This window comes from Melanostigma gelatinosum (assembly GCF_949748355.1).
Source record: "Melanostigma gelatinosum genome assembly, chromosome: 12".
NCBI lineage: Eukaryota > Metazoa > Chordata > Actinopteri > Perciformes > Zoarcidae > Melanostigma > Melanostigma gelatinosum.
This window is the reverse complement of record NC_136645.1, coordinates 15,178,375-15,193,836: the sequence shown is the minus strand read 5'-3', so window position 1 is coordinate 15,193,836 and position 15,462 is coordinate 15,178,375. Positions and strand designations below refer to the sequence as shown.

The window sequence follows — 15,462 nt, the reverse complement described above, 5'->3', positions numbered from 1 at the left end:
GAATTTGGAGCATCTATATTGCACCCAGCAATGTTCAGTTTCTTGTTCTCGCTCGTTACCTGCTAAATGCCCCGCTATGTGCACAGTCTGTCTTTTTCTTTGTCTGCTTTTTGGTGTTGAGCAGTTCATGCGAGTGGTGAGAGTGAGCCAAAAGAGTACATTTGTGGGGCAACCAAAAGGGATTAGCTGAAAGACACTGAAATGCTGAGGGTACTGCAGAGCTCATACTTTTATGTTGATTCATCACTAATATTGACAGCTTTCACACACACTTGGTCTTGATTCATTGTTAATGTAAAATATATTGTAGTTGCTTTAAAGGTTTGATCAGGATGTGACCTAACGTGATATCCTCATTGCAGTATAAACGGATTGTATGAATAGATCCACATTTACTGAGGAGAGAATGAACATATGCTGTCACGCTGACGCCGAGCAGAAATCATGTAGTCAGTGCTACTTCCGCTAATTGGCTGCGGTAGAGATGGTGCCTTGCTCATTCTGTGATGGGCCAGCTTTGGCGGCGCACAAACCTCCGCAGTGAATTGTCCCAGCGCTCCATTTCACTGCTTGCAAGCGTTCTTCACAAAGCAAGTAAAACCAATTTTACCTTAATCAGAGCTCCAGCTGGTTACAAAGTGCCTATAAAATAACTCAAGGTCCAAGAAACAATTATTTTAATTCACCATGAGAAACAAACATTGCTATCATCCCATGTGCATTGCGGTCCCGAAAGTATATTTCCAGAGAAAACATGCTCATTACAGAGTTTATTCTATTGTGTCATTGAATTTTGGAGGACAAGTGCTTTCAAAACGAACTGCGTGATGGTGTTTTTTCCCCAAATTGGCCATTATTTTTATACATCGACATTTTCTTGTTTAAAAATGAGTTGTTGTGTAACCTTGACATACTTAGAAGTAGCTGATAATAATTGTAAGTATTCGAAGGACTTGGGGGCAAATCTCATGTGACTCATGTAAAAAATACAGGAACAGGAAATGCTTCTGCTTTTGATTCTAATAAAGTACAACTAGCTACAGTAGAACAGGAGGATAGGACAATGAATTTCTGTTTTCAAATATGTTATTCTGTTTTAGGAAAGTTTCAAAGTCCATAAACCTGCTGCACTGCCTCATAAGGACAGTACCACAGGTGACACTAAAAAATGTTTTTTTTTACCAAGGTAAAACCCAAACTTTTACTGATTATGCAAGTGTCTACCATGGTATTTCTAGGTCATCAGTAGACATACAGAACATCTATCTGCAAAAAAACGAATCTCTTTACTAAGTAACAGAATTAGACATAAAGCTAAAATTATTATTCTGTGTCTTATCAGTGTGTGTTTGTTTGTGTGTGTGTGTGTGTGTGTGTGTGTGTGTGTGTGTGTGTGTGTGTGTGCGTGCGTGCGTGCGTATACAGGCACACGTTCATTAAGCCATCATCTGCAGATGGTTTTTGTGGAACATATTGTGAGGAAGGAATTTGTTTTCTACAGTAATGAGACATCATGTCATTTTATTCATCCAGCAAAAGCCAGTTTTCGATGTTCATTTTTTTTCATCTAATAACTGTATTTCATTTCCTTTCAGTCTTCTTTTTTGTCTCGCACCTCGTCGTCATGTCGGGGATAGTTTGAGCTGTTTTTTTTTTTGGTTTACTTCCACCTTTTTAAACCCTATTTCAGTTTTAGTTCCAACAGTAATACAGCTCGGCATCTTACATAGCTTTTGTTTTTTACAATTGCTACGTCTGTTTCACAGGACTAGGTAGAACATTTGGCCCGATGACAGCTTGCTGGTGAGTTAGTGAGACAGTGATTGTGCTACATAACAGCATGCAGTCTGAGAAGAGGACAGGTTTTGTGTTGGCGGAGAAAATATTTCAGATTTCAGAAATTGACAGCTGATTCTTACTCAAGTCTGAAGCAAATAAATATCATCTCGTATGAATTCATCCGCCTGAACCCGTGTCAGAGAAGAAATGTTAAATCATTGAAACACAATTTTATTTCCGAGACATGGGGGCAGTGCAGTTTATTAAAGGACAGTGTTTTGTAGGGTACGGTTTGTTTCCTTTTTTGCGAGTTTAGAAAAGTGAAATAAACGCCTTGAATAAATACACTGGCACATTTGAAAAGTGTAGAGTTTAAACATGCGAGTATACTTCAAAAGTGTTTCAGAAAAGCACAGCTTTCTGCAGAGTGCAGTGTTGGACCTTTTAGAAAATAATATCTGATCCCTTGAGAAATGTTCCCTTGTGCTTCATGCCTCCTTTCTATCAGGATTTTATTTCAAGTATCAAAGTATGCTTTTCTGTGGCAGTATGTTTCAAAAGACTCTGTGATGGAGGCTCACCCTTCTTCACCGACTGGGAAATGTTTGCGAGGGTGCCTGGAAGAGGTCATGAAAATATCGAACAGCCGTCTGCTAAAACAGGGGCCTGAGTGCGTCAGGTGAACGCCATGTGTAAATTCCACTTCGTCCCTCTGCTCATATTGAAATTCAGATGACAAATAATTGAGTGAGGAACCGGTCTTCTTTCAGATGATTTCCCCTCCCATCCACAAAGAATGACAGTGTCTCTAGCGTAACGGTGTCCAATTGGCTGTTTACAATACTGGAAAGCAGCAAGCGGTCTTCTCTATAAATAATATCTGCAAAACACAGAGGTCTTTTTCATTTTAACAAAGGATGAAGTGGGCTAAAAGCTTTCAACCCGAGAACTGAAGACTGCCATGGCAGCAGAGCCTCATCAGGGTCTTACTGTAGAAGTGTATTTGCATACCAGCAAGCACTTGAAAAGAAGTGTTCTGTAAATAACGAACAAGGGATGAAATTTGAGAAATGCATGTGGCCGCACATCATATTGTTCTTGCTGACAGGGATATCATAATCGAACTGGTCAATTATTCATCATTTTGTCTGGTAACCATTCGATTGAAAATGTAGTCTTCCTAAATATTTGATCCAGCCTGTGTGCTGCAGCGGCGCATTCTTTGAATGGCGCGAGATATGACTCGCACCGACGTCATGCATTTGGGATTAACATATTCAAATTAGTCTGCCAACATTACAACGATTACATCATCAAAGTAATTGCCTCAGCTAAAATCACCTTTTGTCACCACACACATTGCGTTATTTGATTACGCCAATTAAAACTCAAGTGTTCCTTCGCCTCTATTTACACTTTGCCTTTTTTCAATCCAGGAATATCTGCTGCCTGTTTTTAAGTGCTTGTATACAAGTCAGTTGACAATTCATCTTTAATGGTTTATCTTGCCTTATATTACCATATATGTGGTTTTGTTTTTTTATCTGTTTTAGGATTATATCTGTTCTATACTTAAAGATATTTATCTCTTGCAAACACAAACACATGGCAGGCAGAACTTGCTCAACTGATTCTTATCCGTCCTGTGGATTGTATGCCGCTTTCAATTTTATTTCTTATCTTTTCTTATCTTTTCTTCTCATAAGAATATCCTCAACAAAGCCCCAAAAGCTGTTGGTAGAAACTAGTCCACATTGAAGCGTGTTTAAAATGGACCACAGAGAGCATGAATATCTTGCCTTTGAAAAGTGGCAGTTCATTCCAAATGTGTGAACATGATCTAAAGTATAAATATAACACAACATCAGCAGAATATGCTTGTGAGATAATGTACCGATAGTAGCTTCATTGTAAAGTCTTTCATGTTTACATTTTTATCATGTAAGAAATTACACAATTAAATTTGTGAATCCATGCATCTTTTTTTTCTTTACCGTCTTATTCTGTGCAGACTGGAGTATTGGAGCCCTGGATGAATTGTAGTTTCAGATATGCAGTTTCTCCATTATATATTTAATTCTGCCTCTTGCATGTTGTCAAAGATTATACAAATGACAAAGCCTGTTCAGTTCAACGCATCTGTGATTGTTATTTTTGAAACAATTGGCAGCGACAGTGTGTCGCGGTGTATTGTGCCTTAAAATGTCTCAGAATTGACATTAGCAGCCTTTCGACAATCATACACTCGATTTGTATACTGCAATATATCACGTCCTTTTTTACTTCAATACAGTCATATCTAACAATGCTCAACTCCAGTGACAGAATGTAAATATTTCATTTGAAGAAGCCAGTTTCTCAATGAGCAAAATGCATCCTGCAGTGCTGCTCAAAACACATTATTCATTTAGAGACTTGAAACTCCACCAATTCTTCCTCTATGTGATATTTCAAAGCTGTGCACATCTTAGTGGATTTTAGAAAGACCCTGTCCGGATATTACTTTGCATGCTGGATCACCTTCCTCTTCTTGCCTGGAGAGGAAGCGCGCGCATATAAATCGTGGAACGAAGACGTACAAAATCGTGTACAAGTTCTGGTTATGTGTTTTCTGACAGGCTACTCATCATCTGCTTTCTGCTGTTATTTTTCAGCGTGCGTGTGTTTACCTTTACCAACAGATATTTCTGCCTCTGCAGTAGCTACCACCATCCACACGTTCACTCAAATGCTTGTGTTTTCAGCAGATCTCACATATTACATGTATTCCATCAGGCTGGACACATTTACTCTCTGCGTCTTTTCAAATCTTTTATGCAGCACAGGGTGTTTCATCATTATCTCCCTGTTTTGTTGGCCTCTGCGTGAGCTTGTAAAGCATCTGGACGTGTTGCAATGTCATGGTCAATTTTCACCTCTGGATCTAATGATTTCTCCCTCTATGTCTACTCGTTTAGTGATGCTGAGGACTGGTTCTGTGAGTGCCCCCCGCTTTACACCGGCCGGCTGTGCCAGTTCAATGCTTGTGAGCGCAACCCCTGCAGTCACGGAGCCACATGCATCCCAAAGTCTCCATTGGAGGCCGTATGTCTCTGCCCCTACGGAAGACAAGGTCTACTGTGTGAGGAACGTAAGTGTTACAGAGAACAACTCTGCGCAGATGGAGGAGTCGCGTAGATTTAGCAGCTTTATTAAGACGCTGATATGAAAACAGTTGGTGAATGAGAAGCCCTGAGCAGTTGGTAAAATGAGAGTGTCTTGTTAAGTAAAGTTTATAGTTTAAGTTTACAGTTTTAAAGTTGATACAAATTTCCCCCTGGGGATGAATAAAGTTCCTATCTATCTATCTATCTATCTGTCTATCTAAAGGGATTAATGAAACAAAATGAAAAGGCAGGAACGTCTTCCTCCTGCAAAGTCAGATAATCAAGGCAAAACTCACGGCCGCTTTACTGAATATTCCAAAAGACCTTTTAGTTCATAAGATCTTATTTCGCAACAATTTCAGCAGTGTCGCTCAAAGTAACTTTTCAAATGAACTTTTCTGTGAAGATGTCAGGATTCTGCTGTATAGCATTACCAGCTTGCTGTTACTTCTGCCTGTATGTGGTTATTATTGTTATTTCCTCATACGGTAGCTTATAACACAATATGCTAGTAACAATAACTTCCATTCATATCCCCAGCAAAATAAAAGTGATTTGACTGGCTAACCAATACTAATGACAATTTCTGAACTGGTAACATTATGACTCTAGTTCAGATCAGTTTACAGTCTTGCAATTATCTCACAATGGAAACAAAAACATATCAGCGACGGGCTCTCTGTATGTACTGTGTTGTATACTGTATTGAAACACAAAAACAGACCATAATACATATAGTCTGCGCCAATACGCCAATACTTTGAAAATATAACTGCAGCTGTTGAAGGACCACTGGAACAACTGATGAACAGAATACATTTACAGACTGAAACATCTCAAGAACTTCAAGAATCCATGAAATTCTGTTCACTGGCTTTTCCTCCAGCACCATTAACAGGTCAAAAGGTTTGGTTCATCATCAAATACTTGCTACACGGACATTCCCATTTGTATTTACTGCTAATTAAAAAAAATGTTAGCATCATTACATGCTAAACTAAAATGATAACAATGGTACACATGAGCATGCCATGTTAGCATTGTAACTATGCTAGCATGCTGACATTTCGCTCAAAGCACTGCTGCTTCACAGAGCTGCCGGCATGACTGTAGAGTCTTGGTTATTGTTTATTGTTTGCTCAAACTTGTTAAATAAGGCAGTCACATAAAGCTTAAAGTTCAGGATGACCGAGCAGTTATAGAAAATGGGAATTTCTGTATTAAAGGTGTTGAAGAACGGTTTTAGGTCTCTATGACTGCAAACAGTAAGACCATAAGAGAGAGAAGCTTCACAGGTTGTGGTTCAAAGAAGTAAAGGGTTTTGCTTGACTAAATTGTCTGTAGGAGCAGCAGGGTGCTCGGCATACAAGTCGCCGAGTTTGCCACGGACTCTCTGCAGCCACATCCCAAACAGAGTAATCTAACCTTCCAGTGGCAAACTAAGTATACGGCTGACATTTGAATTTAATCCTGACAACATCAGATACCATCCGAGTCAAAACTGATCACTCCTAAGGCCCCCTGGGCTCTATTGCATGCTACTTGGTGCACTTTTCCTCATGTGGTAGCCTTATCTAAATACTGTCAGTGGTAGCATGGTAGTTGTCTTTTATTTGAGAAAGTTCAAAAGTTTGTCCAGTAGTAAACATGAAAGAGAAACATGTTTCTTTAAATACTTGTTTCGTTCAGTTCCCATGTGCACTTTAGTAGATAAGGTTGGTCTCTGAACTAGCGGGAAAGGGACGACTAGGAAGTGCTGTTGATGCTGAAATGCCTCAAGACTCGAGCTCATGAAACATTGATGGATATTTAAAATGAATTCACTCAGAAGTAGTGATGGTTTACCTTTGTATAAAAAGTGCCTATGCCACCTACTAGATTCATGTTTCTGATTGATAGAAAATACACCACATGTGAAATATACAGTATTACTAGTACAGTACGACCACATCTTGTTTCCACAATTTTGAAAATATTTCAAGTCAAGGGAGGATGCGTAAAGTGACAGGTGTGAGTGGACAAAGCAAGAGAAAATGTTGAAGAAAAATAAAATCATACTGACACAGTCTTAAAATAAAGATACAGTCATGTGATACAATTTTTTTTTAAATTACGTCGCATTGTGATACATTACATACAATCCATTTTCAATGTTTTTTTTAACATCTGTGCTGAAACACTGAGCAGTATTGTTCAGCATCAGTATTCAGTAAAGTACTGATATCGTAAAGTTTCTGTTAACTTTGCATTTTGCCGAGCCTGAAAAGACAATAATTCTGTATCCAGTATCTCTACCTCAGGAGAGCTGTTTTCAGCTGCTCGGAGGCCGCTAGGATGCACATCGTATACCTGCATTTCTTTCAGAATGCAGATATCACAAGCTGGCGCTGAATGTCATTCTGTTTTTCTTCTGCAGCTCCTGTTTGTTTGCTCCACATCACACAAATACCGAGCAAAGTGGAAATACTATCTGATATTTGACAGAGTATGTCGTCATCGTCCATAGATGGATGCATTTCACGGGAGCTTTCCTTAAGTCTCTTTGTTAATAATATGTTCTGCAGCTATACCAGTTAATTTCACCAGCACTGCACTTTATTACACTTTACAGTGTTATCCAATGATGAGTTTTCTAATGGAAACCATAAAGAGGAACACACAACTGTGTACCAACACACCTCATGATTTCTGTTGATTGTATTCACACATTAAATATAATGCTAGTGGCTGTCTGTGTGATGGTTGAATGAGTCTGATGTTCTTGTCTGCCTGTCCCGTACACAATCACAGGGTAACAAACACTTAAAATATAATGGAACTTAAATAGCAACATTACAAACGATGCCTTCAAGTTTCGACTTCTGTGAACAACATGACCCTCACACATTTAGAAACCGGTGTCGTCTTGGTACGCTTCATGGTATTATGCGCACCTCTTGTACATAAGTAATACGACACAGATAGTAATAGGCACTCAAATGAAGCTTATGAATAAATCTGTTTTGATAAGGAATTCTGAAATCAAATTGTATTGAATGTAAAGCAATATATCACACATTTGTATTCATTCCTGGTCATCTAAAATGAGCAGATGTCAGTGTAGATCACTTCAGACACTTATTTCATTTGTACAATATGCTCAAGGGTAATTCGTCCATGAACAGAGTAAATACACTCAAGGTCATCTGATTTTGCATTAACTGCCGAGATGTTTGCTTCATGTCTGAGCTCAGTTGCTGTTACAAGGCATAAAGTTGATCATGTGTACGGTCAACTCAAACTCACACCGTAGATGTAGCCGTTACAGTTAATTCAGTGGAACAATAGGCATATACAGCTCTACCATACTAGGGATGATAACAGAAGCATTTCTTGCTTTATTAATAATTTAGCAGCCAAACAGAGCTGAGGGGGAGCTTTCAACCCCTCTTAGCCATCGCCTGGGGCTGCAGAAGAATACGCTGTTGAAGAAGAGCAGTTTTTTTTGTTGTTGTTTGAATGCTCACTGGTGTGTAAACAAAAAAAACACGGCAGCAGGTAATTCTGAATGAGCATGGGGACATTTACATTGAGTCCCCGGTGTAAAATCAAGGAGATGTGTGTGCTGAGATGGAATACAAGAGAGCATTATTGGATAAGTAAACTTGACATTTGTTATTGAATATCGCTGGGATTATTGTGCCACCCTTGTGAACATTGGGTATGAAGCAATGCTTGCTCGCCAGAACACTTCTAAACAGCTACTAATGAAAATAGAAAAGGACTGAAGAGGTGATAGTGTTTGAAAACAGGTCATCGTCTAATAGCATTCAGAAAGGAAAATATTTCACTCACCCCTGATATGTAATGTGTAGCAATAGTGCCATCTTTTGGCAACCTGTGAGGGAGATGATGAATCCAACCTGTTCAATTCAAACCGCACAGACACAGAACCCAACATACACCAGTTAACGAGATTTTGACACACATATGAAATAAACGTGTTGTGAACGTGTTTTGTTTTTGCAGCCCTCAATATAACTCGTGCCAGATTCAGTGGAAGTGACGAGTTTGGTTGCACGTCCTTCGTGGCTTACGCCCCCATCCCGAGCCTCAGTTTCTTCTATGAGTTCAAGCTGAAGTTCACCCTTGCTATTAATTCATCTGCTGTGAAAGACAACCTGATGCTGTTCGCTGGGCATAAAGGACAAGGTGAGCTCGATCTAGACATCCGCACAGCCGTTTAACATCATTCTGGCGGTCAAATGAAAAGAGGAAAACTGCTTTGAGTTGTCTGCTTCGATGGATTTGAGTTGTCAAACTTCATTAATCAGGATTTTAAAAGAAGTGTTTTGAGCGATTTCACCCGCTGTGTGCATGGTAATGTGCTACCTAATAGATATCCAATCTCCTCTGAGATCCTCTAATCAAGAGGTTTCACTCAGGATTTTCTTTCTTGGCAGATTTTGAGACATTAATAATGAGTCTTCCTGCAGTCCAGTAATTAATTGCTATCCAGCTAAACTGTTATTGTTCTTGACTTTCAAAGAGCATGTTGGCATTGCTAGAATAAAAAGGAACATGTGAACCGAGCATCTCAAAAGTATCCGTCTTAATTGCATTAAACAGGCTTTGATGTGTTGGTGCAATGGGATGCTGTCAGCAGCCATCACTTTAAATTAGGATCTCCCTTCTGTGAGGTGAGATTTGGAAGCAGGTATCCGCTGTGTTGTTGTCATCAGCATATTTCATAAAAGATTGAAGAATTATATCATAAACTTGAGGATCTTCTGGACTTATTTCCTCCTAAGAGTTAAATTCATCGAGGTGGAGGAAAACAAAACAATAGAAATATGAATCATGAAACACTTCAGAGAGCAGCACTATTTAACATGGTGCAAATGCAAAAGGCACAATATCAGAATAGATGAAACCCACACAATTTGCATGATCATCGGTGAAATGAAGTGGATCTTTTATTATTGGATGACAGTGATCAAATTACATGGAATTCAATCATGGGACCCATCAGCTATATGTTTGACGTCAGAGGAGCCTCTGGGGGCAAGGGGCCGTATTGTTGGGGATCCGGTGTAGCCAGCAGATGTCCGGGCCAAGACTTCCTTTTCCATCTGCTGCTAATTGTTTACAGTCATAGATGTTATAGATGAAGTGTTAATGAGGAAATGTGTGAGTGCATATATGTCTACTGCGGTCTTGACAAACTACGTGTCTTTTCCAGGCAACGCTGGTGATGACTTCCTCGTTTTGGGACTACGAAATGGCAGAGTTGTGCATAAATTCAACCTTGGATCAGGTGTAGCAACCATAGTCAGTGATCGCCTTAACCACCAGATCAACGTTCACACCGTCACCTTTGGAAGGTCCAAGAAAACAGGATGGCTGAAGGTGATTTGGTGTTTTGAAAAGTGTCATCTTTGTGTTGTTGGACCACCACAAACCTCTAGACCAGCTTCAATGCTTCAAAGACCATTATTTTAAAATAGTGTCTCCCAACCTGGGGGTCAGGACCATTCAAGGAGGTCCCGAGATAAAGCTTAGCGGATCACCAGATCATCGAAGCGATAAGAAAGAAATATTTATTTCCGTGAACATTTTGTGTGAGAATGGTTGTATGCTTTCTGATTTGTATCTATCATTTCTGTGGCAACAAAATCTGCAACAAGAGTGAGATGCTATCGAGTAAGAAAGGCCTGTCTGTTCAAAAGCATGGGAGTATGGTAGCTTCGGTGGCAAATATGCCACCGAAGCTGTGCCTGAATAACTCAGCGATCGATCCAAAGTCAGATTTTTGGCAGATTTTTTAAACGTATTGTACTCCCATGCTGCCGCCTCCAGCTAGTAAGCCTCGAGCTGGAGTGCTGACATTGTACTGTTTTTCTCAGGTTGACGGACAACGGAACAGAACAGGATCCACTCCAGGACCCCTGTTGGGCCTCAATGTTTTCAACCAGCTCTTTGTTGGTGGATATAATGAGTACACTCCTGAACTGCTGCCACTTGGATCCAGGTTCCGTCACGGCTTTCTGGGTAAGGCTGCCACGACTTTATTACAACCCAACACTGTTGTCTGGAGCTATAGCACTGGGACTTGGAGTTTCTCCCAGGATCTCTTGTCTCTTTGTGAGCAGAGGGGAAGGTGTGTAATGAAAAAGGCAGTGACAGGCTCGGACTGCTGTATTAGGCCAGAACAGGGCTTTGAGGTTGATTGTATCTGCACCCTTTAATCACTTCACACCCCCTGTACACTTCAGCATTGTGTGCAAATCCATTGGGCTGCTGATAAGTCACTTGAACAAGGGTGCCATACAAATCATCTTCGTTAATATCAACATCATTCGTGCTTTCTCTCAGGTGACCCAATGTAGGAATGTATTCTGGAGAGCATTCATTGTGCCCGCTAATGTGCGGAACTGTGGAGCAAAATTGCCATAAACGTAATGAAGACAACAGCTATGAATATCATCATAACCATGTAGAGCTCTCGTCTCTCCACTACAGCGATGAAGCTTGTTATTGTAAAATTGTCACGGCGGATCCATTTGAGGTGAACAAGAGCTGTTAATATTTAAGGACTGGAGCCATTTTGTGTGTTTGCTTATTCATCATCGCATTATTCATTTTTCTGCTTGCCAAATAAACCTTCCAAAATCAAATCAGCTTTGGTAAAGCACCCATTTGCCCATGATGTGTAGAAGATTGTCATCCTCCCCTTTGCTGGTATAAGCACTACCTGAGTCACGCGACACTGGTGGTACCGTGACCTTTTTGCTCGGGATGTAATGAGAACTCATGAGCACCTAATCTGATCTGTGGGACCTTCCTCAAGCACCAATCATGATGGCTGGCAGTGAACAAACTGATAATGCACTTCACTCCCAGTTATCAACAGATCCACACTCCCCCTGTGGAAAGGTGGCATATGAGGTACTGTGGCTTCTGGGTAAAAAAAAATAAAATCAGTTACTCAATTTGAGCCGTTGATCAAACAACAAGAAATGGGAAAGTTTAAGTTTGTCTAATTTACCTTTTGAACCCCAGTCATGATAGGGAATTTGTAGAAAATATGATTCTGGAACTGAAAATCTCTTTTCTGACAGGTGTTAATGCTACCGCTGGTTTCTTGGTTCTGTTACAAGTGGGTGAATGCAGCTAAAACAAAAACAAACCGCTTTTATAATCTTCCTCAAGAATCTGCTTCGCTTTTTCGACGGTTTATTTTGTTTTCGCAGCACAGCAACCATCACTTGAGTCTGCCAAGAAGACAGCATCACACCATGAATATTCATGAATGAGCGTGACATTTCCCCTGCATCCTGTTTATGCCAATGACTCATGCAGCAGAGGGACAGGAGTCTGCATGGGACTACATGGCTTGTGCTCAGGCCTTGTATTTACAGCGGGCCTTGTGCTCTGCAGGTCCAGGCCAAAGCAAATATTGTCTTGATAAAATTGCGTTGTGGAAGCAAAAAGCAAATATGATGAGGCAGATGCATGCTGAGTGGGGGGACATCTTGGATGTGAACTGCAGAGACTATATTCCATCAAATTCATCATTGGCATATAACAAAGACATGCAGATTTCAGTATGTTTACTTGATAGGAAACCCTGTGGTTTCTCAGAATAAAACAACCGTCAAAGAATTTAATATCGACCACATTAATCACATTGTAGTGTGCGCACCATTTATTGTCATACACGGAGAGACTGCCGTGTTTCCTCCGACAATCCCCTATCGGAGTAACTAAAGATATCCCTCTGACATACAGTCGGTTTGTTTGTTAATTTCAAAGGGTGCATTTTTGACGTGCAGTTTCGTACAAGAAGAGACAGAAAGTTCCAAGTGCTGGGACAGCCTGCGTTCGGGCGCAGCGTGGGTCAGTGTGGAGTCGACCCGTGTGTTCATGTTCACTGCAGAAACGGAGGGACGTGTGTGAACTCCGGCTCATCTGTCTAGTAAGTGAAAATAAACAATATTTTGTTTAATTTTCTGATTATTTATCATGATTCCACTCGTGAACAACATATGTAGTCTTTTTTTAGTTGAGTTGAATGCCCCCAGCAGCTTTATGTGATGTGTATAGCCATATGTATTGTGACTAGACATCAGTGCCCTATAGAAAATCTGTTACACAATGCAAGTATAGCAAAAGGGATTGACTTTTCAGTGTCTCGACTGTGTGCGTCTGCAGTTGTCAGTGCCCATTTGGATGGAAGGGAGCACTCTGTTCTGAGACGGTGTCTGTGTGTGATGTCGAGCACAGCCCCCCTCCTCTGTGCACCCACGGCTCCACCTGCATCCCTCTCCCGAATGGATATACCTGCCAGTGCCCCCTGGGGACTGCAGGACACTACTGCGAAAAAGGTTGCATCATTGAATCATAGCTGGATAATAATAATGGTTATTTTCCTTTATTTCATAAGACAAGACCTTCACTATTCAATTATTGCTCTATTGTTCTGCCTGTTCAGCTGTGGCCATCAGTGATCCGTTCTTCAGCAGTAACCAGTCTTCATGGATGTCATTCCCACCTGTGAGTGCCAGACACAGGACTGTTGTGCAGCTGCAGTTCCAGCCTTTATCACCCGATGGCATCCTTGTCTACACTGCACAACACCTCGGTGCCAAAGCTGGTGAGGACGTTCAATTCCAGCTTATTTTAATGAACAAATTATTCCTGTTTACTGTGCAGAATGTCAGTGTGTTGATATGTAAGATCACTATTTTCTCTGATCCTTGTTTTGTTATCAACATATCATACTGTATGCTTATTTGACTTTTTTCAACATATTATATTTAACATTTTATGGTTTTTGTCAACATGGTCTACTACTTTTTCTGAACTTTTTTCGACATACTGTACTATGACCTTTTTTTTTTACTGTTTTTCCACTTTTTTGACATAATATACAAACTTTTTGACTTTTTATGACTATTTGCCATGCTATATTCTGATTTTTTTTTTTGAGATACTATTGACTTTTTGTATGTTTTTTTGTCAACATATTATACTATGACTTTTTAGACATACAGTACTATGACTTTTTATGACTTTTTTCAACATGCTATACACTGACTTTTCCTGAAAAAAGTCATAAAAAAGTAATATTGTAGCATTTCACATTCAAGTTTTACTAGCATATGTCGTAAAAAAAGTAATCGTAAAGTGTGACATTTAAACGAGAAAGAACTCATGACATGTCTTACTATTTTGATTTTCTTTCTACAGGAGACTTCTTCTGCCTCTCCTTGACATCCGGCTTTGTCCAGCTTCGATACAACCTCGGGGATGGCACCCACGTCTTGCAGTCTGTTCATCGAGTGGGCTTGCATGGACGGACCTGGCACACAGTGAAGGCTGGAAGAGTTGGTCACCAAGGCTTCCTCAGTCTGGATAATAAGGAGATAAGAGAGCATGCGACTGAAGGGATGACCTCCCTCGATGTTGCTACAGACATCTTTGTCGGGGGCGTGTCCACTCTGAGCTTCGTCTCTGTGGATGCAACTGAAGGGGAGCCGCTGGGCTTCACTGGGGGTTTAAGAGAACTTCTAATCAACGGTGAAGAGTTTGAGTTAACAGAGACCGGGGCGATAAGTGGAGCGAACGTAGGGGACTGGGATGGGACCGCCTGCGGGTACAAGGTGTGCCACAACGGCGGTCGCTGCAGGGCATCAGGAAGTGGCTCATTCACATGTTTATGTCTGCCATCATGGACTGGCTCTGTGTGTAACCAGTCTGTAAGCTGTGTAAACAACATCTGCAAACAGGGTTCCTTATGTGCTCCATCTAGCGGCACCTCCTACCGCTGCATATGCCCCTTGGGGTGGGGTGGGAGGTACTGCGACACAGAAGTAGCCACGGACACCCTCAGGTTTGTGGGAAGCTCATATGTTAAATATCAGGACCCGAGATACAACACAAGGAATTATAAATACACAGAGGTTTCTTTCAGCTTCCGCACAGGCTCAAACGACAGCATGATAATGTGGATGGGTCGGGCCGAACACGAAGATGAGGATTACCTCGCAGTTGGACTTGACAACGGCCACCTCAAAATCGCTGTCAATCTTGGAGAGAGACTTGCCGTCCCGATAGAATTCAGAAATCTCACACTGTGTTGCAAAACGTGGCACAATGTCTCCATATTTTTAAACGGCACCATTATCCAGGTGTTCCTGAACTACAAGAGAGTCCTTTTCCACGACTTGGACCCATTCGAGCGCTACGTGGCCTTAAATTATGGTGGTCAGCTTTATTTTGGAGGGTTTGAATTATACAGAAATGTATCAATTGTCACTGCTGGGTTGTTTTCAAACAGCTTTGAAGGAAGTCTCAGAAATGTTTATTTGTTTAAAGATACCAAGCCGCTACTGTTTCTCAACAGTGAGGGGTTTAATGTTTACGAGGGCAACGAGTAGTCGTGATGCGATATAAAACTTGATATTAGTTGTGTTTTCTAAGGCCCTCCACAGGGAGATTTGTGTAACACTTTGTAGTAGTTATATTTTAATGCTTGCTTCTTCAACACTGAATT

At 40.7% G+C, this 15,462-nt stretch overlaps 1 protein-coding gene across 1 annotated transcript in view; it reads left to right on the top strand.

Annotated features, from left to right (window-relative positions):
- The window catches only part of eys (eyes shut homolog), a gene marked incomplete at both ends in the record, with an annotated part of 142,260 nt that extends 126,914 nt beyond the window's left edge, over positions 1–15,346 (top strand). Inside the window, 8 exons of the mRNA XM_079279841.1 lie at positions 4,737–4,909; positions 8,934–9,116; positions 10,147–10,313; positions 10,811–10,955; positions 12,720–12,882; positions 13,119–13,291; positions 13,399–13,560; positions 14,157–15,346. Coding sequence (XP_079135967.1) covers positions 4,737–4,909; positions 8,934–9,116; positions 10,147–10,313; positions 10,811–10,955; positions 12,720–12,882; positions 13,119–13,291; positions 13,399–13,560; positions 14,157–15,346 — 2,356 coding nt within the window. The remainder of the gene's footprint in view (positions 1–4,736; positions 4,910–8,933; positions 9,117–10,146; positions 10,314–10,810; positions 10,956–12,719; positions 12,883–13,118; positions 13,292–13,398; positions 13,561–14,156) is intronic.
- Positions 15,347–15,462: the final 116 nt, after the last annotated feature.